General features: G+C 43.5%; 1 protein-coding gene and 1 pseudogene across 4 annotated transcripts in view; both read left to right on the top strand.

Annotated features, from left to right (window-relative positions):
• The window catches only part of SCAPER (S-phase cyclin A associated protein in the ER), a 312,151-nt gene that overhangs the window by 8,059 nt on the left and 277,472 nt on the right, over positions 1-26,620 (top strand). For all 4 annotated transcript variants that reach the window (XM_066354622.1, XM_066354624.1, XM_066354623.1 and 1 more), the window contains exons 2-4: positions 4,635-4,701; positions 14,173-14,290; positions 17,611-17,681. In XM_066354622.1, coding sequence (XP_066210719.1) covers positions 4,696-4,701; positions 14,173-14,290; positions 17,611-17,681 — 195 coding nt within the window. In that variant the 5' untranslated portion in view covers positions 4,635-4,695. The remainder of the gene's footprint in view (positions 1-4,634; positions 4,702-14,172; positions 14,291-17,610; positions 17,682-26,620) is intronic.
• Positions 24,009-24,163, top strand: LOC136385198 (U1 spliceosomal RNA; annotated as a pseudogene).

Here is a 26,620-nt window from a genome sequence, read left to right as displayed (position 1 = left end):
CACTTATTTTAATCATAAAATTTGTGCAAAACTTATTTAAATTCTATTCAGGCAAAAATTTGTGTTTGTAGCTCTTGCGTTTGTGTTCTTGTTGAGGACAATCTCATTTGATGCTCCAGCAGTAGTCTGCTCATCACTAACTGCTCCAAGATTTTCAGGAAACTTATCAAGGTGACTGTTCAGGAAGTGAATCTTAACGCTCATGTTACATCCAATGTCGCGGAAAGCCAACAGCATCCTTTGAACCAGAAGTTCATAGTTTTCTGTTTTTTGTTGCCAAGAAAGTTCTTTGTAACTGCCACAAAAGACTGCCATGCTGCTTTCTCCTCCTTATTCATCTTCCTGGCAAATTCTCCGTCACTATGAGGGTTCGAATTTGAGGTCCATCTAATGCACCTGCTTTCATCTTCTGGAAAGACAAGGCAGGAGAAGCAGAAATAATATGTTGAAAGCATTCATTTTCTATATTCAAAGCCTGAACAGCCTGACCTGTGGTGGCGCAGTGGATAAAGCGTCGACCTGGAAATGCTGAGGTTGCCGGTTCGAAACCCTGGGCTTGCCTGGTCAAGGCACATATGGGAGTTGATGCTTCCAGCTCCTCCCCCCTGTCTCTCTCTCCTCTCTCTGTCTCTCTCTCTCTCTCTCTCCTCTCTAAAATGAATAAAAAAAAAAAGTAAAAAGTAAAAAATGCCAAGAACAATAAAAAAAAAAAGCCTGAACAAACTGCTTCATTAAGCCAAGTTTGATGTGAAGTGGGGGAAAAATGAGCCTGTCTCGATTAACTATAGGCTCATTCACAATATTTTGCACCCTACTTCCAGAGCTTCACATTTCTGTGTCCAGTGTTTCTCCCAAGCTCAGCTGTCCCACAAACACAGAAAACAAGGATACTTCGTGAAAACTCTCTGTTGTCCTAGCAGAAAATTTATCACTTTTAGATCCACATAAATGATCCAGTTATGCTCCTCATACTTCAGAAAGTCAAGGACAGTTTTTATGTCATTATAATCTTCTCGCAGATGAGGTGAACGACCAATTGGAACCGCTGCATAAACATTACCGTTGTGTAGGAGAATACATTTCAGACTCCGTTTAGAGCTGGCAAGAAATAGCTACCATTCTGTTGGACTGTAAGTGGTAATACCTAGCTGGCTGAGAAGACTCCTGATATCATGACAGTAAACAAAGTGTTTGTCTTCAGAGAAAAAGTCCACAAAAATTTGTTCACGCTTCCTGAAATGGGATACTTTAGCTGACCGGTGAAGTACATTCTTTCCTTGAAGCCTCCGGAGACTAATAATTCAGCTGCTTTCTTTGATAGGCCCAAATCTCTTACTGAGTCATTCAATTCGGGTTGGCTAAACTGCTGAGGGGTTGACTGTTTGGCATCAGAAGAAGACCCTTCAGATTCTACAACCATTTTCTCATGCATCTTATCAAAATACACTTGATCACCATGTTCACTTTCTTCGTCCTTAGAAGAAATAAAACCATTGAAAACTGGAACCGGCAGTGTCTCAGAGTGTGGGATAGGTCGTATTGCTGAAGGAATATTAGGATATGTGATCATAAGCCGTTTTTTCTTGCTGATGCCCTTTGTATGGATCAGACAGAAATAACAGTCACTGCTGTGGTCCTTAGGTTCACGCCAAACCATGGGAATACCAAAGGCATTCCTTTGCGTTTTCCTTTTGTCCAGTCACGAAGCATTTCCTCACAATTATGACACACGATATGAGGAGCCCAATTCTTGTCTTGATCGTCAAGGGGAACTTGGAAATAGGCAATATATGTACGTGTCACAAATGATGAAATATTGCCCCTTTGACATTGAAGTGTGTAACAGCCACATATATAACAAAAGGAGTCAGGACTATTCTTACATTTACGCCTACTCGAAGAAGCCATGATTCAATCTTAAAACAAAATAAGAGGGTGTTTTTATCAGATAATAATTTTTTACATTTAAAAACAACTACAATTATGTAGAAGTGATGTTTGTAAAACATTAATTGCTTTGTGGTTATGTTCAATCCAAGAGTCGTTGCCCTTTAACTCCAATTTAAAACCAATGCATGCCATTAACTGTAACAAAAAGAAATTAAAATTGCATAAAAACTAGAGCATACACCAAAAAACGGATTTCAGATTTGGAATCAGTGATGCAGAAATATATAGCAACAGTTCTAAAACCTCATGCAACAGAAAATGAAAAATCAAAATTGTTCCCCAGTGTAAGGAATGTACCTACCTATATAGTTTAAGTTTTAAAAATTTGGCTTTCAAAAGAAATTTCAATCGTTGTACTGTTGATATTTGGCTCTGTTGACTAATGAGTTCGCCGACCACTGATCTAGGCTGTCATCCCAGAAGGTTTGGTTCCAATTGCTGGTTGTTTTTCTTTGTTCATTAGCTCTTCTTACAGAGTTAGGCCATTCTTTCTATCAATTTCCCTGTTCTTTTGTGTTTTCTCTAGTTTCTCTGCTTTGGATTTCTTTGAGTATAGGCCTGGCCACATTAAGTAGGTTCCCTGAAAGGTATGGTCTGTTCTAAGGAGATTCTTATGTAATTAGTAATTAAGACAGTCTGATAAAATCTCACTTTTTTTTTTTTCAGAGAGAGAGAGAGGGATAGACAGGGACAGACAGACAGGAACAGAGAAAGATGAGAAGCATCAATCATTAGTTTTTTTCATTGCGCGTTGCAACACCTTAGTTGTTCATTGATTGCTTTCTCATATGTGCCTTGACCGTGGGCCTTCAGCAGACTGAGTAACCCCTTGCTGGAGCCAGCAACCTTGGGTTCAAGCTGGTGAGCTTTCTGCTCAAACCAGATGAGCCCGCGCTCAATATGGCGACCTCAGGGTCTCGAATCTGGGTCCTCTGCATCCCAGTCCAATGCTCTATCCACTGCGCCACCGCCTGGTCAGGCTAAAATCTCACTTTTTGAAAGTTCCTAAGAAAGGTTTACACAGTGTTTCTATACTGTGTTGGGATTCATTAGTGGGTCATAAATCATTCAGTGAAAGCAGCATTTAAAAAAATAGACTAGAGAAGGAAATATCAGAGTGCATCTCACACAACAGGGATACATATTACTTCATGAAACTTATTTCAATTAAAGCTGTATAAACTGAGTCAGGATATAAAATGTTTGTGTATGTGTTTATAGATGATAGTAAAAAAAGTTTGCCCTGGCCGGTTGGCTCAGTGGTAGAGCGTTGGCCTAGCGTGCGGAGGACCCGGGTTCGATTCCCGGCCAGGGCACACAGGAGAAGCGCCCATTTGCTTCTCCACCCCTCCGCCGCGCTTTCCTCTCTGTCTCTCTCTTCTCCTCCCGCAGCCAAGGCTCCATTGGAGCAAAGATGGCCCGGGCGCTGGGGATGGCTCTGTGGCCTCTGCCTCAGGTGCTAGAGTGGCTCTGGTCACAACATGGCGACGCCCAGGATGGGCAGAGCATCGCCCCCTGGTGGGCAGAGCGTCGCCCCTAGTGGGCATGCCGGGTGGATCCCGGTCGGGCGCATGCGGGAGTCTGTCTGACTGTCTCTCCCTGTTTCCAGCTTCAGAAAAATGAAAAAAAAAAAAAAAAAAGTTTGAAGCCTTTGTTGGGATATTGTGGACTGTTCATGTAATTAACACTTTATCTTCATTTAATTTTTTTTGAGAGCATTGAGTATTTAAAATATGTTATATTGAAACAGGCAGTATAAAGGAGCAGTTTTTTTTTTTGTTAATTTAATGGGAAACTTGTGGGGATGAGATTTGTATGTTTTTATGAATAAGTATGATTTCCTGACAATGTCATGACTAGTAGCTTTTCTATTTTTTATTTTTGGTATGTGTGTTTGTGATAGAGACAGAGAGAGGGACAGATAGGGACAGACAGGAAGGAAGGGAGAGAAATGAGAAGCGTCAATTCTTCGTTGCACCTCCTTAGTTTCTTTCTTTCTTTCTTTTTTTTTACAGAGACAGAGAGAGTCAGAGAGAGGGATAGATAGGGACAGACAGACAGGAACAGAGAGAGATGAAAAGCATCAATCACCAGTTTTTTTTCTTTGCGACACCTTAGTTGTTTGATTGCTTTCTCATATGTACCTTGACCGTGGGCATTCAGCAGACTGAGTAACTCCTTGCTCGAGCCAGTGACCTTGGGTCCAAGCTGGTGAGCTTTTGCTCAAACCAGATGAGCCTGCGTTCAAGCTGGCGACCTCGGGGTCTCGAACCTGGGTCCTCTGCATCCCAGTTTGACGCTCTATCCACTGCGCCACCACCTGGTCAGGCCTTCTTAGTTTCTTTAGTTGTTCATTGATTGCTTTCTGATATGTGCCTTGATTGGGGGGGGCTACAGCAGAGCGAGTGACCCCTTGCTCAAGCCAGCAATCTTGGGCTCAAGCCAATGATGTTGGGCTCAAGCCAGTGACCATGGGGTCATGTCTGTGATCCCATGCTCAAGCCAGTAACCCCACGCTCAAGCTGGTGAGCCCATGCTCAAGCCAGATGAGCCAGTGCTCAAGCTGGTGACCTCAGGGCTTCAAACCTGGGTCCTCTGCGTCCCAGTCTGGTGCTCTATTAACTGCGCCACCACCTGGTCAGGCCTAACAGCCTTTCTATATATAATTTTTGTTTTTATTCTAGGAGTCACACCCCATGGATTTATCTGATAAATGACCTTCTTGGCATAAAAGGCAATTAAAGAATGATGGTAAGTGATCAAACTACCTAATATAGTAACCTTAGTTTTTTGTGGCCTCCCTCTTTTTTTTATTTTGTTCAGCTACTTTTGTTTTATTACTATTATTATTTTGTGGGTGGATGAGGAAGGGAGAGAGATGAGAAGCTTCAACTCATAGTTGTGGCACCTGAGTTTTTCATTGATTGCTTCTCATATGTGTCTTGACTGGGAGGAGCTCAAGCTGAACCAGTGACCATTTGCTCAAGTCAGTGCCTTTGGGTTCAAACCAGCTACCTTAGGGCTCAAGCCAGTGACCATGGGATTGTGTTGATGATCCCACGCTTAAGACAGTGACCCTGTGCTCAAGCTGGTGAGCCTGCACTCAAGCCAAAGAACCTGTGCTCAAGCTGTCTACCTCAGGGTTTCTAACGTAGGTCCTCAGTGTCCCAGGCTGATGTTCTATCCACTGTGCCGCCGCCTGGTCAGGCTTCCCCTTCCCCATACTTTCTTATTTTTTTTTTTTGTGGTGGAGACAGAGAGCGGGACAGATAGGGACAAACAGGAAGGGAGAGGAGAGATGAGAAACATCAATTCTTCGTTGCAGTTCCTTAGTTGTTCATTGATTGCTTTCTCATATGTGCCTAGACCGGGGGCTATAATAGACCGAATGACCCCTTGCTCGAGCCAGTGACCTTGAGCTCACACTGGTGAGCCTTGCTCAAACTAGATGAGCCCGCGCTCAAGCTGGCGACCTCGGGGTCTCGAACCTGGGTCTTCCACATCCCAGTCCGACGCTCTATCCGCTGTGCCACTACCTGGTCATGCTTCCCCATACTTTTCTAACTCTAGATTTTCCAGCAGTTCTAAGTATCTTCTTAAACTATCTCACTCAAACCCAGGAAGAGGAGGGAATGAAGTTTATAGGGGAACCCAGTTTGCCTAGGTACTTCCTTTGGGATGTTTAGAGTGGCCATTCTTAAACAAAATGAGATGGTTTTACTCTGGTTTCCCAGCACAGCGGCTGTGATTTACCTCCTTCCTTTTTCTTACCTCATTGTCTGGTCTGGAGAGTCCCAGGTCAGTTTGTGAATCCTTTCTTAATTCCTGTTCACTCAATTAGTTACTGATTATTAGATATTTTGATTGGTGGAATCTATAAAAGTATAGGGCCCAGGGCAGGAGTACATTTACTTACGTTTTGTTTCCCTTTTTTTTTTTTTTGTATTTTTCTGAAGCTGGAAACGGGGAGAGACAGTCAGACAGACTCCCGCACGCGCCCGACCAGGATCCACCCGGCACGCCTGCCAGGGGCGAAGCTCTGCCCACCAGGAGGCAATGCTCTGCCCCTCCGGGGCGTCGCTCTGCCGCGACCAGAGCCACTCTAGCGCCTGGGGCAGAGGCCAAGGAGCCATCCCCAGCGCCCGGGCCATCTTTGCTCCAATGGAGCCTTGGCTGCGGGAGGGGAAGAGAGAGACAGAGAGGAAGGAGGGGGTGGGGGTGGAGACGCAAATGGGCGCTTCTCCTATGTGCCCTGGCCGGGAATCGAACCTGGGTCCCCCGCACGCCAGGCTGACGCTCTACCGCTGAGCCAACCGGCCAGGGCCTTGTTTCCCATTTTTATCCCAACCCACCCCATGCTCCTTACACTACACTTTTCTTTTGTATTTCAAAGACAAAAAAAAGTTCTAATTTTTTTATTTCTTATATGTTATTTGGAATTATTTTCCTTCTGCATATTATTGTATCTTGAGAATTTTCTGTAGTGAGGGCCTTTTAATAACAAAATGTTTTTGTTTGCCTGAAGATACCTTTATTTTTCTGTCTACTTTTATGTTTTATTTTAATTTATTTTTAAATATACCATATTTCCTTATGTATAAGATGCACCCTTTTTCGAAATATTTGGGGTCTAAAAACCGAGTGCGTCTTATACAGTGGTTGTAGGGTTTTTTTACTTGCATTCTCCACTTTTTCGGGCCTGTTGTCTTCGTGCTCATTGTTTCGTACTTGTTACAGTATATTACGGTAGGTTATGTTTTGCCACATTCTGCCCAGAAATGGCTCAGAAAAGATTTTCGTACAGTGCTGGATTCAAGTTGAAAGTGATCCAGTTTGCAAAAGTGAATGGAAATCATGCTGCTGGATGTAAGTTTGGTCCTCCTCCAACTGAGAAATCAATCCGAGACTGGCTACAGGAAGAAGAAACCCTACTGAAAACGCCATGGCAGAAGAAGGCCATGAGAGGCGAGTCAGCAGAATGTCTTGATACAGAGAGGGAATTGAAGATATGGATTGAAGAGCAAAGGGCAACTGGAATTCCTGTGTCCACAGAGGTGGTTCAGCACAGTAGTGTAGTGGGGGGGGCGGTAAGGGGGTCTATCATGCCCTGGGCGCCGCTCACAGAGGGGCGCCAAATGGTCTCCAAGACAAACAAGAAAAGGTAGTAGAAGGGGAGGGGCGCCAATAAAGTGTCGTGCCCCAGGCGCCAGTTATGTTCGCTTCGCCGCTGGTTCACCATGAAGCAAGAAGAATTGATGATGAGTTCTCAGTTCCTGACATTAGCTTTAGAGAGCAGAGAAAGGCCACATGGAGGAGGCCAGAAGAAGCAGCCAAGATGGCGGAGTGGTGAGTGAGAAGGCAGTTTGTGCAGAGTTTGTGCAGGGAGAAGGAAGGAGATGGGGAACAGAGGTGAATAAGTCTGGTGAGCTAGAAACCTTTGATTCTAGGAAACTCAGATAAGCCAGTAGCTTTGTGAGCACTGAATGAGTGGGTTTTGGAGCCCAGTGTGTGTTTTTACTTGCCCGCCGGGTGCAAGCTAGGATTAAAGATGATGGCCCACAAAAAAAAAAGAAAAAAAAGAATTGATGACGAAAAAGAAGTTACTGATATCAAAGCAGGACATAACTGGTGCTTCAGGTTTGTGAAATGGAAGGAACTAAGCATGTGTACACGCACCAGACTTGCCCAAAAGATGCCTGAAAGCTGTGAGCAGAAGGTCCTTGAATTTCATCATCTTGTCATTCAGTGTCGGAAGACACATCAGTTTGAGTTGGGACAGATTGCAAATATGGATGAAGTCCCCCTTCAATTTGATGTCCCAAGTAACAGAATTGTTGATAAGAAGGGGGTGGAAACTGTAACTGTGAAGACAAGTGGACATGAAAAGAGCCATTATACAGTTGTTCTAGCTTGTTGTGCTGATGGAACCAAGCTGCCTCCTATGCTGATTTTCAAACGCAAAACACTGCCAAAAGAAGACATTCCTCAAGGAGTGATTGTCTACGTTCATGACAAGGGTTAGATGAGTCAGGATGAGATGAAGATCTGGTTTGAGAAAGTTTGGAGAAGGAGACCAGGTGGGCTCTTACACAAACCTGCCCTATTGGTGCTTGATCAGTTCAGGGCACACATAACAAAAAAACACAAGGAAGATTGCTGCAGAGCAAAAAAACAAAACTTGCCGTCATACCTGGAGGCTTGACATCCCAGCTTCAACCACTTGATGTCAGCATTAACAAACCCTTCAAAGCTGCCATGAGAGACGAATGGCACCAATGGAGAAAGTCTTCTGGGGACAATTTGACACCAGCAGGAAGAGTGAAGGAACTAACTATAGGAGAAGTTTGTACCTGGGTGAAAAGATCCTGGGATAATGTCAAGATTGAGATCGCTGTTAAGTCATTTAAGAAGTGTGGCATTTCAAATGCCATAGATAGAACTGAGGATGAGGCAATATATGAAGATAGTGATTCGTCATCACTCACAGATGAGGACAGGCTAATGAATGGCAGTTTTGACAGTGATGAGGAGTTATATGAATTTTATGATGAATTAAACTTGAGTTCAATAACTTTTATGTAATACATTTTTTTTTCAAATTCCAACCCCCAAAATTAAGGTGTGTCTTATACATGGGGCATCTTATACATGGGGAAATATGGTACATGTTTTTAAAGATTTTATTTATTGATTGTAGAGAGAGAACAGAGAGAGAAATATGGGGGGCAGGAGTAGGAAGCATCAACTTGTAGTATTAGTTGCTTCTCGTATGTGCCTTGACTGGGCAAGCCTGGGGTTTTGAACCAGCAACCTTAGCATTCCAGGTCAATGCTTTATCCGCTGGCTATTCTATATACTTTTAAAAGATGGTCTTGAACCTGACCAGGCGGTGGTGCAGTGGATAGAGCGTTGGACTGGGATGTGGAAGGACCCAGGTTCGAGACCCCCAAGGTCGCCAGCTTGAGTGCGGGCTCATCTGGCTTGAGCAAAAAGCTCACCAGCTTGGACCCAAGGTCGCTGGCTCCAGCAAGGAGTTACTCAGTCTGCTGAAGGCCCCTGGTCAAGGCACATATGAGAAAGCAATCAATGAACAACTAAGGTGTCACAGCGAAAAACTAATGATTGATGCTTCTCATCTCTCTCCATTCCTGTCTGTCTGTCCCTATCTATCCCTCTCTCTGACTCTCTAAAAAAACAAAGAAGAACCAAAATAAATAAATAAATAAATAAAAGATGGTCTTGCTCAGTATAGAAATCTAGGTTGACAGATTTTTCTCTGTGTCTTGAAAAAAATATTCTACTGTCCTCAGCTTCTTTTTCATCTTTTGATTTATTTTTTTATTTTTTATTTTTTTGTATTTTTTCTGAAGCTGGAAACGGGGAGAGACAGTCAGACAGACTCCTGCATGCGCCCGACCGGGATCCACCCGGCATGCCCACCAGGGGGCTATTTTTTTAATTTTAACTTCATTTTAATAGTATATACAACATTTACATGGTTCAAACTTCAAACTAGAAAACTATATGTTCAGAGAAGTCTGAGTTTTCATTTCTGTTCTTTCTTTTCTCTTCTTCCCTTATGAATAATCCTTTCATTTGTTTTTTTAAAAAACTGGGTTAAAACACATAAAATTTACTATCTAAATTATTTTTAAGTGTATTGTTTAGTGGTATTAAGCACATTTATATTACTGTGTAACCATTATCATCATCTGTGTCCAGAACTCTTTTATTTTTAAAATTTTTTTAATTTTAATTTTTAATTTTTTAGAGATAGAGAAAGAGAGACAGACAGACCAACAGTCAGGAAGGGAGAGAGGTGAGAAGCATCAACTCATAGTTGAGTCACTTTAGTTGTTTATTGGTTGCTTCTCATATGTGCGTTGACTGAGGGGCTCCAGCTAAGCCAGTGACCCCTTGCTCAAGCCAGTGACCTTGGGCTTCAAGCCAGCGACCTTTGGACTCAGGCCAGCCACCATGGGGTCATGTCTATGATCCCATTCTCAAGCCAGAAATCCTGCACTCAAGCCAGATCAGCCCACCCTGAAGATGGTGACTTAAGAGTTTTGAACCTGGGTCCTCAGCTTCCCAGGCCAACTCTCTATTCACTGTGGCACTGCCTTCTCAGGTGGTCATGTTACCTTTGATCACTTGGTTTATATAGAGTATTGTCAGGTTTTCCAGTTTAATTTCTCTTTTGTTTTGGAATTAATAAGTTAATTTGTTGAGAGACACTTTGAGGCTACGTAAATACCTCTTACCTCATCAGACTTGACCCACTGGTTTTAGCACCCATGATGGTAACAGTTATTAAAGACCTACTGTGAAGAAAAGATTTACATTCTCCCCAGTTACCTATCAGCCAATCTGTCTGCATTCTTGGATTCTTAATTTTATTTAATGTTGTTATCTATTACTATTATTTATTTGCTGGTCACATTGTCCCAGATTTAGTCAATAGAAGCTCCTTCAAGGTGGCTCTTGTCTTTCGATATGTCCCAATTATTCTCTGAGCATTTCTATACTTTTTGGTGTAACAGACTGTTTCACGTTCATCTTACGCTTTCCCTTCTCATTCTTTTTTCTCACCTTGTTACACAGGCTAGGACCTTCATTACAATGTTGAATGGGAGTGGCGATGGTAGACACCCTTCTCTCTTTCAATATTAAGCCATTAAGTGTAATGTTTGCTGTAGTTTGTGAAGAATTTTTATCACAGGTGTTGAATTTTACCACATTTTTACATCTGTTGAAATGAATAGGCTTTTTTTCCTTTATTTTGTTAATATGGTGATTTATATTTATTGATTTGAAAATGTTAAACTAACCTTGCTTTTCTGAAGTATATTCAACTTGGTTGTGATACCTTGCCAGCAAGTGATTTGAAATGTGCATATGTTTGTGTATATGTATGTGTATGTTATTTTTACAGCCTTGGTTCATTTAGGGCTTTCCCTTTAGAAAGGTATGAAGTATCAATAAGAACTGACAGTTACTATAGGCTACTGAACAGAATTCCAGCTCATCATTCTATAATGTTAGGAAAATTGTACCAGTTACTGAGCTTCTCAGGTAAGTTTTCATAGTTTGTAAAAATAGTATATGTAAGTGCTACCATTCTTAGAATCTTAATTTACTCCTGGTGTTCACTGACTGGTAATTTTGCCTTCACAGCACCTAAAATATGAAAGGCTTTAGGAGAGGGAACTTAAGAGAAAGATTCTTCCCTGAATTATTTGGAAAGCTTAAAAACCATTTTATTTTATTATTTTTAAAATTTTTATTTATCAATTTTTAGAGAGAGAGGAAGGGAGAGAGAGTGAGACAGAAACATTGATCTGTTCCTGTATGTATCCTGACCCAGGATTGAACCAGCAGCCTCTGCGTTTTGGTATGATGCTAACCAACTGAGCTATCTGACGAGAGCTGAAAAATTATTTTATTTATTTTACTTATTTTTTTGTATTTTTCTGAAGTTGGAAACAGGTAGGCAGTCAGACAGACTCCTGCATGCCCCCGACCGGGATCCACCCAGCATGCCCACCAGGGGGCAATGCTCTGCCCATCTGGAGCATTGCTCTGTTGCGACCAGAGCCATTCTAGCGCCTGAGGCAGAGGCCATGGAGCCATCCTCAGCGCCCGGGCCAACTTTGCTCCAGTGGAGCCTCGGCTGTGGGAGGGGAAGAGAGAGACAGAGAGGAAGGAGAGGGGAGGGGTGGAGAAGCAGATGGGCGCTTCTCCTGTGTGCCCTGGCCAGGAATCAAACCCGGGACTCCTGCATGCCAGGCCGATGCTCTACCACTGAGCCAACTGGCCAGGGCTTGAAAAACTATTTTAAAAAGAAGAGAATTTCGCCTGACCAGGCGTTGGCACAGTGGATAGAGCGTCAGACTGGGATGCGGAGGACTCAGGTTTGAGACCCGAGTTCGCCAGCTTGAGTGCAGGCTCATCTGGTTTGAGCAAAAGCTCACCAGCTTGGACCCAAGGTCGCTGGCTTGAGCAGGGGGTTGCTCGGTCTGCTGAAGGCCTGCAGTCAAGGCTCATATGAGAAAGCAATCAATGGGCCCTGGCCGGTTGGCTCAGCGGTGAAGCGTCGGCCTGGCGTGCGGGGGACCCAGGTTCGATTCCCGGCCAGGGCACATAGGAGAAGCGCCCATTTGCTTCTCCACCCCCACCCCCTCCTTCCTCTCTGTCTCTCTCTTCCCCTCCCGCAGCCGGGGCTCCATTGGAGCAAAGATGGCCCGGGCGCTGGGGATGGCTCCTTGGCCTCTGCCCCAGGCGCTAGAGTGGCTCTGGTCGCGGCGGAGCGACGCCCCGGAGGGGCAGAGCATATCGCCCCTTGGTGGGCAGAGCGTCGCCCCTGGTGGGTGTGCTGGGTGGATCATGGTCGGGCGCATGCGAGAGTCTGTCTGACGTTTCCAGCTTCAGAAAAATACAAAAAAAAAAAAAAAAAAAAAAAGAAGAAAGCAATCAATGAACAACTAAGGTGTCGCAACGAAAAACTAATGATTGATGCTTCTTATCTCTCTCTGTTCCTGTCTGTCTGTCCCTATCTATCCCTCTCTCTGAATCTCTGTCTCTGTAAAAAAAAAATAGAATTTCATTTAGCAAAGCAGTATTATGGATAGACATTGAACTTGTGTAAAGTAGATGCTTTTCAAGGCTCCTTTGGAGCAAAGTTGGCCTGGATGCTGAGGATGGCTCCGTGGCCTCCGCCTCATGCCCTAGAGTGGCTCAAGTTGGAACAGAGCAATGCCCCAGATGGGCAGAGCATTGCCTCCTGGTAGGCATGCTGGGTGGATCCCGATTGGGCGCATGTGGGAGCCTGTCCATCTGCCTCCTTGTTTCTCACTTGGGGAGGGGGGGAGTAGATGCTTTTATGTAGGTATAGACATACAAATTTCATAAACAATGCTTAATGCCAGTTAAGGTTATGAGTAAAGTTGCTGAAAGTAGACATTGTTTTGATTTTTTTTTTATACCTTATGAGAGAGATAAGTTAAAAAATTTTTTTCTTAGTCTAGGAGAAGGTCTCTGAAATCCATGGGCCTATTGGTGAACATTCTGAACAACTACTTGCTGGATTATATCTTGTAAGAGTTGACTATAAAAACTTTCATATGAGGCCCTGGCCAGTTGGCTCAGTGGTAGAGCATCCGCCCAGCATATGGAAGTCCCGGGTTCGATTCCCAGCCATGGCACACAGGGGAAGCGCCCATCTGCTTCTCTACCCTTCCCCCTCTCCCTTTCTCTCTTTCTCTTCCCCTCCCACAGCCAAGGCTCCATTGGAGCAGAGTTGGCCTGGGCACTGAAGATGGCTCCATGGCCTCTGCCTCAGGTGCTAAAATGGCTCTGGTTGCAATGGAGCAATGCCCCAGATGGGCAGAGTATTGCATCCTAGTGGGCATGGTGGGTGGATCCCTGTCGGGCGCATGTGGAAATCTTTCTGCCTTCCTGCTTCTCACTTCAGAAAAAAACAAAACAAAAAAAAGCAAACTTTCATATGAGACTGTGCTTTTTATGTAGTGAAACATCTATTATTTGAGCAAGCCACTGTAGTAATCTCCATATGGCATTAGGTGGCACACTGTGATTTTGGATTAAAATAATGTATTTTGTTTAAGTCTTCTGGAAGAAAAGAATCTAGGTGAAAATACTGTTTGAAATGGACATCTATAATATGATGTATCTTAGACTCATTTACTTCATTTCAAACTCTGATGCTTACTTAGATTAAAATGTTTAAAACTATTGTACTTAAGTTACTACTGACATTTTTAGAAAAATAGGATTCAACATGGATAGACCTTGAGAATATGCAAAGTGGAATAAGTCAGTCAGAAAAAGCTAAGAACCATATGATTTCACTCATATGTAGAATATAAAACTGAAACTCATAGACACAGACAACAGTATGGTGGTGGCCAAATGGAAAGGAGTGGGGTGGTCATAATGGTTAAAGGTGGACAAACATATGATGATGGAAGATTATTTGACTTTGGGTGGTGGGCACACAGTGCAATATACAGATCATGTATCATAGAAATAAACACTTGAAACCTATATGATTTTATTAACCAATGTCACCCCAGTAAATTAAAAAAAACACTAAAATTTCAGTGTTTTCTTTCTGAGAAATAGAAGAAATAATGAATTTATCTGCCAGTTTTTATATGTTGACTAATCTAATAATTTAATAGACATTCTTTTTTCTGTCCATAGGCTTCATTCCAGCGCTCCAACAGTCACGACAAAGTAAGGAGAATAGTTGCAGAGGAGGGTCGTACAGCAAGGAATCTAATAGCTTGGAGTGTTCCTCTAGAAAGCAAAGATGATGATGGTATGTATTAAAAATAAGTTTCATTTCACTGTAAACTAGAAGTTTATAGTTAATCCTAAACAGTAGCTAGATTAAAAGTGTTTACAATTAAAACTATTAGGAAAATTAGTATAAATAAGAAGTAATTAGAATTTTTCTAAAATTTATTGATTTTAGAGAGAAGGGGGAGAGAGAGAGATAAAGAGATAGAGAGAGACATTGGTTTGTTGTTCCATTTATTCATGCATTTGTTGACCAGGATTGAACCTTCAACCTTGATGTAGCATTGGGATGATGGTCTAACCAACTAAGCTACTTGGTCAGGGTGTTAACTTTATAATTTTTGATAAGGATCATTTATATATATTTTAAAATATTTTAAAAAAATATTTTTAAAATTTTTATTCAGTGAGAGGAAGGGAGGCGGAGAAGGACTCCTGCATACACCCCGACCAGGATCTACCTAGAAAGCCCACTAGGGGGCAATGCTCTGCCCACCTGGGGTGCTGCTTCATTGCTCAGCAACTGAGCTCTTAGCACTTGAGACAGAGGCCATGGAGCCACCCCAAGCACCCAGGGCCAGCTCACTCCAATTGAGCCATGGCTGCAGGAGAGGAGAGAAGAGTTGGAGGAGAGAGGGAGGAGCGAAGGAGAAGGGGTGGAGAAGCAGATGGGCACTTCTGTTGTATGCCCTGACTGGGAATCGAACCTGGGACATCCACATGCCAGGCCATCACTCTACCACTGAGCCATATATATAATATATATATATATATATATTTTTTTTTTTTGGTGACAGAGATAGAGGGACAGGTAGGGACAGACAGGCAGGAAGGGAGAGAGATGAGAAGCATCAGTTCTTTGTTGTGGCACCTTAGTTGTTCATTGATTACTTTCTCATATGTGCCTTGACCTGGGGGCTACAGCAGAGCTAGTGACCTCTTGCTCAAGCCAGCGACTTTGGGCTTCAAGCCAGCAACTTTTGGCCTCAAGCCAGCAACCATGGGGTCATGTATATGGTCCCACACTCAAGCCAGTGACCTCATGCTTGATCTGGTGAGCCCTCGCTCAAGCTGTATGAGCCTGTGCTCAAGGCGACGACCTCAAGGTTTCAAGCCTGGGTCCTTTGTGTCCCAGTCTGACTCTCTATCCACTGTGCCACCACCTGGTCAGGTCAGGGCCACATTTTATATTGTTAAAACTCTGCTACTTATAGAAAAATCTTTATTTTGCTTTTTTTAATTTTTAAAACAAGCAACTTGTTCTTGTTTTATGCTACAGTATTTACTCAGCTATTTCTGAGAATAATAATGAAATATACTCAGCTGTTTCTGAGAATAATAATGAAATTTTTTTTTTGTATTTTTCTAAAGTGAGAAGCAGGGAGACAAAGAGACAGACTCTTGCCTGCACCTGACCAGGATCCACACTGCATGCCCAGTAGGGGGCGATGTTCTGCCCAGCCAGGGCATTGCTCCATTGCAACCAGAGCCATTCTAGCCATCTTCAGCGCCCAGACCAATTTTGCTCCGATGGAACTTTGGCTATGGGAAGGGAAGAGAGAGATAGAGAGAAAGTAGAGGGGGAAGGATAGAGAAGCAGATGGGCACTTCTCCTGTGTGCCCTGGCTGGTAATCGAACCTGGGACTTCCATATGCCTGGCCAATGCTCTACCGCTGAGCTAGCCAGCCAGGGCTAATAATGAAAATTTTAAAGGCTTTCAGCTATGTTTATTTATTTTTTCCTATTCTGGTACCTGTTCTAAGCTGGTTATTCTACTGTATATTCTAAATAAATAAATATACATTATTTTCTGTAACGAAAGGATAAATAAAAGGCTACATAGGTGACTTGTCTATCTTTAGAACAGTAAGGAAGGCCCACTTATGTGTAGATAACTTGTGGGTGAGTGTTTTCGTTCACTTCATTTGTACTGCTTCAGGGGTCCTGGCTGAAATTATTATTTTTATTTTTTTAATTACTATTTTTTAGTGAGAGGAGCGGAGGAAGAGAAACAGACTCCCGCATGCGCCCAGACCAGGATCCATCCTGCAAGCCCACTAGGTGGTGATTCTCTGTCCATCTGGGGCTCTTACTCCGTTGAAACCCATGCCATATTTTAGCACCTGAGGCAGAGGCCGTGGAGCCATCCTCAGTGCCCGAGGTTAATTTGCTCAAGCCAATCAAGCCATGACTGTGGGAGAGGAAGAGAGAGAGAGAGAGAATAGAGAGGGGTAGAGAAGCAGATGGTTGCTTCTTCTGTGTGCCCTGACTGGGAATCAAACCCAGGACATCCATACACAGGGTTGATGCTCTACCAGTGAGCCAATTGGCCAGATCCGGCCAAAATTATTTTGTTGAAAGGAAATTATTTTGTTTTACATTATAGAATTTTACTCCTATTTTGAATTTTTCTCAAGAATAGAGTGATTATAAAATAGTAACTAGTGTCTTTCTTATTTAAAAGAAACAAGTGAGAAAGATATATCTCACGCAAAAATACAAAGAACTAAAAACCAACCTTTTCAAAATGAAACTATTTTATAAGTTAGATAAATTATTCAAAACAGAATACTGAGTTTCATGTGGTGAAAAGTGTATTTTTAATTTTATTATTGAAATAAAATTTGAATTCAATTAACTATTTTTCAAACCTATATATATATATATATGTTGAGATATATATATATATATATATAAGTTGAGAAGTATCACTAAGTTGACTTGTTTTTATTTTACTTTTTTCATTCATGAAACAACTATCTATTCACAACCTATCTCAACACTATTTTTTTTTTTTGCTGAAGTTTTTAAATTGTCAGACTATCTGACTTCTTTAATAAGTTGACTCTGGCCTGACCAGGTGGTGGCACAATGGATAGAGCATCGGACTGGGATGCAGAGGACCCAGGTCCGAGACCCCGAGGTCGCCAGCTTGAGCACGGGTTCATCTGGTTTGAGCAAGGCTCACCAGCTTGGACCTAAGGTCGCTGGCTTGAGCAAGGGGTTACTTGGTCTGCTGAAGGCCCACGGTCAAGGCACATAGGCGAAAGCAATCAATGAACAACTAAGGTGTCGCAACGAAAAACTGATGATTGATCCTTCTCATCTTTCTCTGTTCCTGTCTGTCCCTATCTATCCCTCTCTCTGACTCTTTCTCTGTCTCTGTAAAAAAAAAAAAAGTTGACCCTGGTACTTTGGAAATTTGTTTTTACATCTGTAGCTCAGATTGGCTATGTATAGGGAATTATGTGTTAATATGTCTTAATGATTTGTATAGTTCGAGTTTGTATTATCTGTTTGTTGGTCTTTATATTTATCTATTGATTCTTGCCTTGAAGGAAAATCTAAATGTCAAACTGGTGGAAAGTCAAAGAGGACAATTCAAGGCACTCATAAAACAGCTAAACAGGTACAGTATATGTAACTTTTTACTTACTGACTTTTCATTTTAATTACAAAATAGACATTTTTATGGTTTTAATGCTATATATTTTATTTTCATGTATAAATTTAATGTAACTTTCTTTTTTCAAATTGATTTTGGAGGTAGAAGAAAGGAGGGAGAAAGAGAAACACTGATTTATTGTTCTACTTATTTATGCATCATTGGTTAATTCTTGTATGTGCCTTGACTGGGGATCAAACTCATAACCATGATGCTCGATGAATTTTTCCTTTGAAGTAGTGAACAACTTTGTAATTTTGGTAAAACCTTTTTTTTATGTAACAATAAATAGGTTGTTAATTAGAGGGCTTTTTTGTTTTCCAGTAGGTGGTGCTATAGGACAGGTTTTTTATTTCTCTTACTTGAACTGACTGGTTATTTTTGATAGTCAGCACTTTTTAATTTTTTAAATTAAAAAAATGTTTTTAAGATTTTATTTATTCTAGAGACAGAGAGAGAAAGGGGTAGGGGAAGGAGCAGGAAGCATTAGCTTGTAGTAGTTGCTTCTTGTATGTGCCTTGACCAGGGAAGTCTGGGCTTTTGAACCAGTGACCCACAGCATTCTAGGTTGACACTTTTTCCTCTGTGCCACCACAAGTCAGGCAGTGACCCCGGAGGGTTGAAAGTGTTGGCTCTCAGCCTGACCTGTCCCTGCTGTTGCAGTGTCACCACTGGGATAACAGTGGCCCTGCTGTGTCTGGGGTGTTGTAGGTCTTGGGCAATGTCTCCATGGCATGGAGATGGCATTGGTGGGGGGGGGGAGCTGGGATAGTGGGTATCTTCTTCACTACCTCTGCGGTTGTCAGGCTCACAGGTGTTACCCCGTGGGCTGAGTCTGGTATTGTGAGCCCCATCGCCACTGCTGCCACTTTCCCTGTGGTTGCTGGTGGTGCTGGGGCCTGGAGGCGGGAGTTGCATGTGCATCTGCGCTGCTGCCACTGCTGAGCTCTGGTGGTATAGGTTGCAGTTGGTGGTGGGAGCCAGATCTTGGTGGCCTATGCTTTTGCTGTCCTCCTTTGCTGGGCCGGTGGTTAGGGGTGAGTGTATAGTGTCAGATCCCATCTGTGCTGTTGCTGCAGAACTCTGGGCATGCAGGCTCAACCACTGCAGCCAGGGTGCCGGAGAGTGCGCCTGTTTCTGCTGTATCACCAGCTTTATCCCCTTATGTATTCCAGTTCACTCACCTTCAGATGCGTGGATCTCTCATGTGCCCTAGTGTGTTGAGTAGAGGAATCTTTTTTTTGTTGTTTTGTTTTGTTTTTTTGTATTCCTCCGAAGCTGGAAACGGGGAGGCAGTCAGACAGACTCCCGCATGTGCCCGACCGGGATCCACCCGGCACGCCCACCAGGGGGCAACTCTCTGCCCACCAGGGGGCGATGCTCTGCCCCTCCGGGGCGTCGCTCTGTCGCGACCAGAGCCACTCTAGCGCCTGGGGCAGAGGCCGAGGAGCCATCCCCAGCGTCCGGGCCATCTTTGCTCCAATGGAGCCTTGGCTGCGGGAGGGGAAGAGAGAGACAGAGAGGAAGGAGGGGGGGAGGGGTGGAGAAAAGCAGATGGGCGCTTCTCCTGTGTGCCTTGGCCGGGAATCGAACCCGGGACTCTGCACGCCAGGCCAACGCTCTACCACTGAGCCAACCAGCCAGGGCCGAGTAGAGGAATCTTTATTGAGTTAGAGAGGTCCTACTTATGTAGAATAGATTGAAGGGGAGAGACAAAAGGAGTGTCTCACCATGAAGCTAATATCACTCCTGGTGATGACTTTTTAGCTACAACACCAAAGGTGCACTCCATGAAAGAAATCATTGGTAAGCTGGATGTCATTAAATTTAAAAACTTCGGCCTAACCTGTGGTGGCGCAGTGGATAAAGCGTCAACCTGGAAATGCTGAGGTCGCCAGTTCGAAACCCTGGGCTTGCCTGGTCAAGGCACATATGGGAGTTGATGCTTCCAGCTCCTCCCTCCTTCTCTCTCTCTGTCTCTCCCTCTCTCTCTCTCCTCCCTAAAAATGAATAAATAAAATTAAAAAAAAACACTTCAGTTCTGTAAAAGACATAAAGAGAATGAGAAGACAGACCACATACTTGGTGAAAATACTTGCAAAAAACATACCTGATAAAGGACTGTTATCCAAAATATATGATGAACTTTTGTTTTTTGTTGTTGTTTTTAAAATTTTTTAAATATTTTTACAGAGACAGAGAGTGAGTCAGAGAGAGGGATAGACAGGGACAGACAGACAGGAACGGAGAGAGATGAGAAGCATCAATCATTAGTTTTTCATTGCACATTGCAACACCTTAGTTGTTCATTGATTGCTTTCTCATAAGTGCCTTGACCGCGGGCCTTCAGCAGACCGAGTAACCCCTTGCTGGAGCCAGCGACCTTGGGTTCAAGCTGGTGGGCTTTTCCTCAAACCAGATGAGCCCGCACTCAAGCTGGCGACCTCGGGGTCTCAGTCTGACGCTCTATCCACTGCGCCACCGCCTGGTCAGGCTATGATGAACTTTTAAAACTCAACAATAAGAGCTTGACCAGGCAGTGTTGCAGTGGATGGAGCGTTGGACTGGGATGCAGAGGACCCAGGTTCAAAGGCCCGAGGTTGCTGGCTGATCCAGCTTGAGTGCGGGGTGGCTGACTTGAGCGTGGGATCATAGATATGATTCCATGGTCGCTGGTTTGAGCCTGGGGTCACTGACTTGAGCAAGGTGTCACTTGCTCTGCTGGAGCCCGTTGGTCAAGGCACATATGAGAGAGCAATCAATGAATAAATAAGGTGCCGAAACAAAGAATTGATGCTTCTCATCTCTCTCCCTTCCTGCCTGTCTGTCCCTCTCTCTGTTTCTCTCCTTGTCCCTCTCTCTCTCTCGCTAAAAACAAACAAACAAAAAATTCAGCAATAAGAAACAGAAAACTTGATTAAAAAGCAGGCCAAAGAGCCTGACTGGTGGTGGCACAATGGATAGAGCATCGACCTGGGATGCTGAGTTCCCAGTTTTGAAACCCCAAGGTCGCAGCTTAAGCATGGGCTCATCTGGCTTTAGCACAGCTCACCAGCTTGAGCATGGGATCATCGATGTGATCTGATGGTCACTGGCTTGAAACCCAAGGTCGCTGGCTTGAGCAAGGGGTCATTGGCTCAGCTTGAGCTCCCGGGTCAAGGCACATATGAGAAGCAATCAATGAACTACTAAAGCTGCAGCTACGAATTGATGCTTCTCTCTTCTGTCAGTATGTCTGTCTGTCTGTCTCCTCCTCCCCCCTTGCAAAAAAAAAAAAGGTACCTTAACAGATACCTCATCAAAGCATAGGAAAAAATGCTCCACATCATATGTCATTAGGGAAATGCAAATTAAAACAACAGTGAGTACCACTGCATACTTGTTAGAATTGCCAGAATAGGAAACACTGACAATACCGAATGCTGGTGAGGATGTGGAGCCATAGGAGCTCTGACTCATTGCTGATGGGAATGCAACATGGTTCTGCCACTTTGGACCACAGGGAGTTTCTTACAAAACAAACATACTTTAGCATAGAATCCCGCAGTTATGCTATTTGGTATTTATGCAGAGGAGTTGAAAATGTATGTTTACACAAAACCTGCACATGGCTGTTTATAGCAGCTTTATTCATAATTGTCAAAACTTGGAAGTACCCAAGATTTCCTTTAGCTGGTAAATGGATAAGAAAACTGTGGTCCATTTGTACAGTGGCGTATTATTCAGTGCTAAAAAGAAATGGGCTATCAAGTCATGGAAAGACGTGGAGGCCTGACCTGTGATGGCACAGTGGATAAATCCTCAACCTGGAATGCTGAGGTCGCCGGTTTGAAACCCCAGGCTTGCCTAATCAAGGCACATATGGGAGTTGATGCTTCCTGCTCCAACTCCCTTCTCTCTCTCTCTCTCTCTCTCTCTCTCCTCTCTAAAATGAATAAAGTCTTAAAAAAGAAAGACAGACATAGAGGAACCTTAAATGCATATTACTGAGTGCAAGAGGCTACACACTATATGGTTCGAACTACACGACATTCTGCAAAAGGCAGAGCTATGGACATGGTAAAAATATTAGTGGTTACAGAGGTTTGGGCATGGGGTTGGGGATACAGAGGGAAAAATAGGCAGAGCACAGAGGATATTGTCCTGTCTTTACAGTTTGTTGTGATGATTAAATGATGTTATGTTTCAAAAGTCTGTCATAAGATATAAAAATGTGTGCAAATACAAAGTATTAGTATTTTTTATCAAAGTTAAATGCCAACTTTGCATTCCACATTGCCTTTCAGATGGAATTACCTCGCTGTAGTTTCTGCCTCTCTGGAATCTTTCTTAGTAAAAGTCTTACATCATAGACTTTCTTCCCATCCAAGTACTAACCAGGCCCGACCCTGCTTAGCTTCCGAGATCAGACGAGATCGGGCACGTTCAGGGTGGTATGGCCGTAGACACATCATAGACTTTCTTAAAGAATAGAAACATCTTAACCTGAAAGTATATCGCCTGTTCTAAATTTTTCTATTTCTTGATTAGAGAGAGAGGCAGTGGGGAGAGAGAGAGAGAGAGAGGGAAACATTGATTTGTTGTTCTACTTATTGTGGTTGATTCTTGTTTGTGCCCTGATTGGGAACAAACCTGCAAGCGTGGCATAGCAAGACAATGTTCTAACCAACTGACCTACCTGGTCATGGCTTGCCTCTTCTACATTGAAGGAAAAGATGCTAAAATATATATATATATATTTTTTAATATATATATTTTTTAATTTATTTTTTACAGAGACAGAGTGAGTCAGAGAGAGGGATAGACAGGGACAGACAGACAGGAACAGAGAGAGATGAGAAGCATCAATCATTAGTTTTTCATTGCGCGTTGCAACACCTTAGTTGTTCGTTGATTGCTTTCTCATATGTGCCTTGACCACGGGCCTTCAGCAGACCGAGTAACCCCTTGCTGGAGCCAGCGACCTTGGGTTCAAGCTGGTGGGCCTTTCCTCAAACCAGATGAGCCCACACTCAAGCTGGCGAGCTCGGGGTCTTGAACCCGGGTCCTCTGCATCCCAGTCCGACGCTCTATCCACTGCGCCACCGCCTGGTCAGGCAGCTAAAATATTTGAATTATACATACATAGATGCTGACAGAGTAAATACCGAAATGGGTGAAGATGAATGAAAATATTTTTGAGAATTTAAATTGTATTCTGAGTTCACAGGAAGTTACTAGCCCTTTGCTGATCACTGTAGAAAAACTTTGTGAGGGAGGGATAACTTGGGAAACTTCCTAAGTTGATTGTTTTTTTTGTTTGTTTGTTTTTTTTAGCAAGAGAAAGACAGAGACAGACAGGAAGGGAGAGAGATGAGAAGCATCAGTTTGTAGATGTGTCACTTTAGTTGTTCATTGATTGCTTTCACTTTAGTTAGTGCCTTGACTGCGGGGCTCCAGTTGAACTGGTGACCCCTTGTTCAAGCCAGCGACCTTGGGCTCAAGCCAGCGACCATGAGGTCATATCTATGATCCCATGCTTAAGCTGGATGAGCCCACTCTCAAGCCTGAAACCTTCAGGCTTTGAACCTGGGTCCTCAGCATCCTGGGTCGACGCTCTATCCACTGCGTCACTGCCTCATCAGGCAAAGTTAATTTTAACTTTGGGTGGTACATAGGAGAAGAAATGAGGTGGCCTAAAAAGTCTGGTAGAGGTTGGTCAGCACAGGCCTTGGGCAGCAGTATAGCTGTAGAGCTCTAACTGAAAGAGGGTTACTGTGGCTATGTGATCTTGGACAAATTTGTTAACCTCTGTAACAGTATCTCATTTTTCTAAGCTGTAAAGTGGAGCTGATGATTTATACTTTAAAAATTGGTGAAGGGATAAGAAGATTATGTGAAGTTGGCTTATGATTTATAATCTTGTATAAATTGTTCATTAGTGTTGTCACAGTTTTCAGGAAAGTAATGGACAGAATTAAGCTTTAATGGGACATTTTAATTGAGGCAAAGGTTTTTGTATTATCAATGAGTACTTTAAATGTTATTTCTTGAATGTTGAGAATTTGGGCCTGAACAAGGGCTCTCAGATAAAATATTTGCTAATGTTTATTTGCAACCCTAGTCTGGATGGGAGACTGGAAGGAGGATGAGCAGCTCCATTTGAACCTCGTGCGTACATGTGCCTATTTTGTTTGCTTGCTTTTTGGTGGTGATGAATCTATATAAGCTGAAGATTGGCTATAAAAGATTCATGAAGTATAGGAATCACTGTTACATTGAAGGCCAAAGCCTAAAACAAAACGGAGGCTAATACTTACCTGGCAGGGGAGATACCATGATCACAAAGGTGGTTTTCCCAGGGTGAAGCTCTATGTTGCACTCTGAATATGCTGACCCCCGTGATTTCTCCAAATGTGGGAAACAGGTACATAATTTGTGGGGGACTGCATTTGTGCTCTCCCGGGGCATATTGATGTTATCAAAATAAACCTCAACCCTGGCGGGTAGCTTGGTTGGAGCCTCCTCCCAGTGCACCAGAGTTGTGGTTTTGGTCCTCAGTCCTGCCGTGTGCAGGGTCAGCCAGTGAATGCATCGGTAGGTGGGTGGAGCAGCAGGTCGATGTCTCTCTCTCTCTACCTCTCTCTCTAGGATTAATTAAAAAACAAACAAATATGAGGCTATTAGCCTTTATTTTTTATTTTCTCCACCCTGGAGCTCTTCTGTGAAAAAGGAAAAAACAAGCAAGCAAACAGAAATAAACACACATGAAAAAAACCCAAAGAAACCTGGGATTGTTTGTTGCTCTAAATGCTTACGAGTTTTTGGTAGAGGATTTTGTGATATAGTATATGAAATTATTGGATATGATTTTGTATTTTTCTGAAGTGAGTAGTGGGGAGGCAGAGAGACGGACTCCCATATGTGCCTGACTGGGATCCACCCAGAATGCCCACCAGGGGGCAATGCTCTGTCCATCTTTGGTACTGCTTGGCTGCAACGGAGCCATTCTAGTTAGTGCCTGAAGCAGAGGCCATGGAGCCATCCTCAGTGCCCGGCCAACCTTGCTCCAATGGAGCCTTGGCTGCGGGAGGGGAAGAGAGAGACAGAGAGAAAGGAGAGGGGGAGGGGTGTCTCTCCTGTATGCCCTGGCTGGGACTCGAACCCAGGACATCCACACACTGGGCCGATGCTCTACCACTGAGCCAATTGGCCAGGGCCTGAATATGATTTTGTACTTTCAAAGTTGGCCTGTGAAACTGAGGAAAGAATGGGTCATATAAACACTGTAGCCTGACCAGGCGGTGGCACAGTGGATAGAGCGTTGGACTGGGATGTGGAGGTTCGAGACCCCGAGGTCGCCAGTTTGAGTGCGAACTCATCTGGTTTGAGCAAGGCTCACCAGCTTGAGCCCAAGGTCGCTGGCTTGAGCAAGGGGTCACTTGGTCTGCTGTATCCCCCCCCCCCCCCGTCAGGGCACGTATGAGAAAGCAATCAATGAACAACTAAGGAACCGCAATGAAGAATTGATGTTTCTCATCTCTCTCCCTTCCTGTCTGTCTGTCCCTATCTGTCCCTCTGTCTGACTCTCTCTGTCTCTCCCACAAGAAAAAAACACAAAAACACTGTAGTTTATTTTGGTGTGTCAGCTTTGTAGCTGATGCTTAGTTTTAGCAATCCATCTGTGTTTTTTTCTAGTCCGTTGTTTTGTATTTATATATTAAATATTACAAAATACATTTTTATGACAGAGGCAGTCAGAGAGAGGGGCAGATAGGGACAGACAGACAGGAAGGGAGAGAGATGAGATCAGTTCTTCGTTGCAGCTCCTTAGTCTCCTTAGTTCATTGATTGCTTTCTCATATGTGCCTTGACTGGGGGGGGGAGCTATAGCAGAGCGAGTGACCCCTTGCTCAAGCCAGGGACCTTCACGTTTCCAACCTGGGTCCTCTGCATCCCAGCCCGACGCTCTATCCACTGTGCCACTGCCTGGTCAGTCTGTATATTAATTTTTACTTTAAGTTGAAAAATTGTTAAAAATAAAATTAAGCATCTTAATAGAATTGTAGTGTATGTTATTCTTTTCTCAATGAAAAAAAAATGTGCAAGTTATTTCAGATAATGTTGACCTTGCTATTTATTATTTGTTAGTATATGTAAATATGTCACATGTGTTCCAGTAAATCAGGAGTCACTTTAGTGCTCCTTTTTTTTTTTTAATTTATTTTTTTATTTTTTATTTTTCTGAAGTTGGAAATGGGGAGGCAGTCAGACAGACTCCCGCATGCGCCCGACCGGGATCCACTCGGCATGCCCACCAGGGGGCGATGCTCTGCCCATCCGGGGCATCGCTCTGCCGCAACCAGAGCCATTCTAGCGCCTGAGGCAGAGGCCACAGAGCCATCCTCAGCGCCTGGGCAAACTTTTGCTCCAATGGAGCCTTGGCTGCGGGAGGGGAAGAGAGAGACAGAGAGGAAGGAGAGGGGGAGGGGTGGAGAAGCAGATGGGCGCTTCTCCTGTGTGCCCTGGCCGGGAATCGAACCCAGGACTCCCGCACGCCAGGCCGACGCTCTGCTGCTGAGCTAACCGGCCAGGGCCTAGTGCTCCTTTTTGAATAAGGCTCTATTCACAGTTGAAGTCATCCTGATATCTCCAATAAGACATGTCTGAAATAAAAATTAACCTTACAAACCTGCTGTTTCTATTTAAGATTACAAGCTTTGTTTAGATGAATTCATTTTACTGTGATATAAGCTGAAAAGAAGAATGTCATGTTTTTAAGTACAGGGGGTCCTCAGGTTATGACACAGTTCTGTTATTATAATAGTGACGTAACCTGAATTTTGGTGTAAGTCGAAAACACCGCCTAATTTAACACAAACAGAACACTTGTGCTTTTAACTGTCCAAAATGGTGCAGGTAAG

Source organism: Saccopteryx leptura, chromosome 13 (genome assembly GCF_036850995.1).
Source record: "Saccopteryx leptura isolate mSacLep1 chromosome 13, mSacLep1_pri_phased_curated, whole genome shotgun sequence".
Taxonomy (NCBI): domain Eukaryota; kingdom Metazoa; phylum Chordata; class Mammalia; order Chiroptera; family Emballonuridae; genus Saccopteryx; species Saccopteryx leptura.
This window is presented reverse-complemented; position numbering and strand designations above follow the sequence as displayed.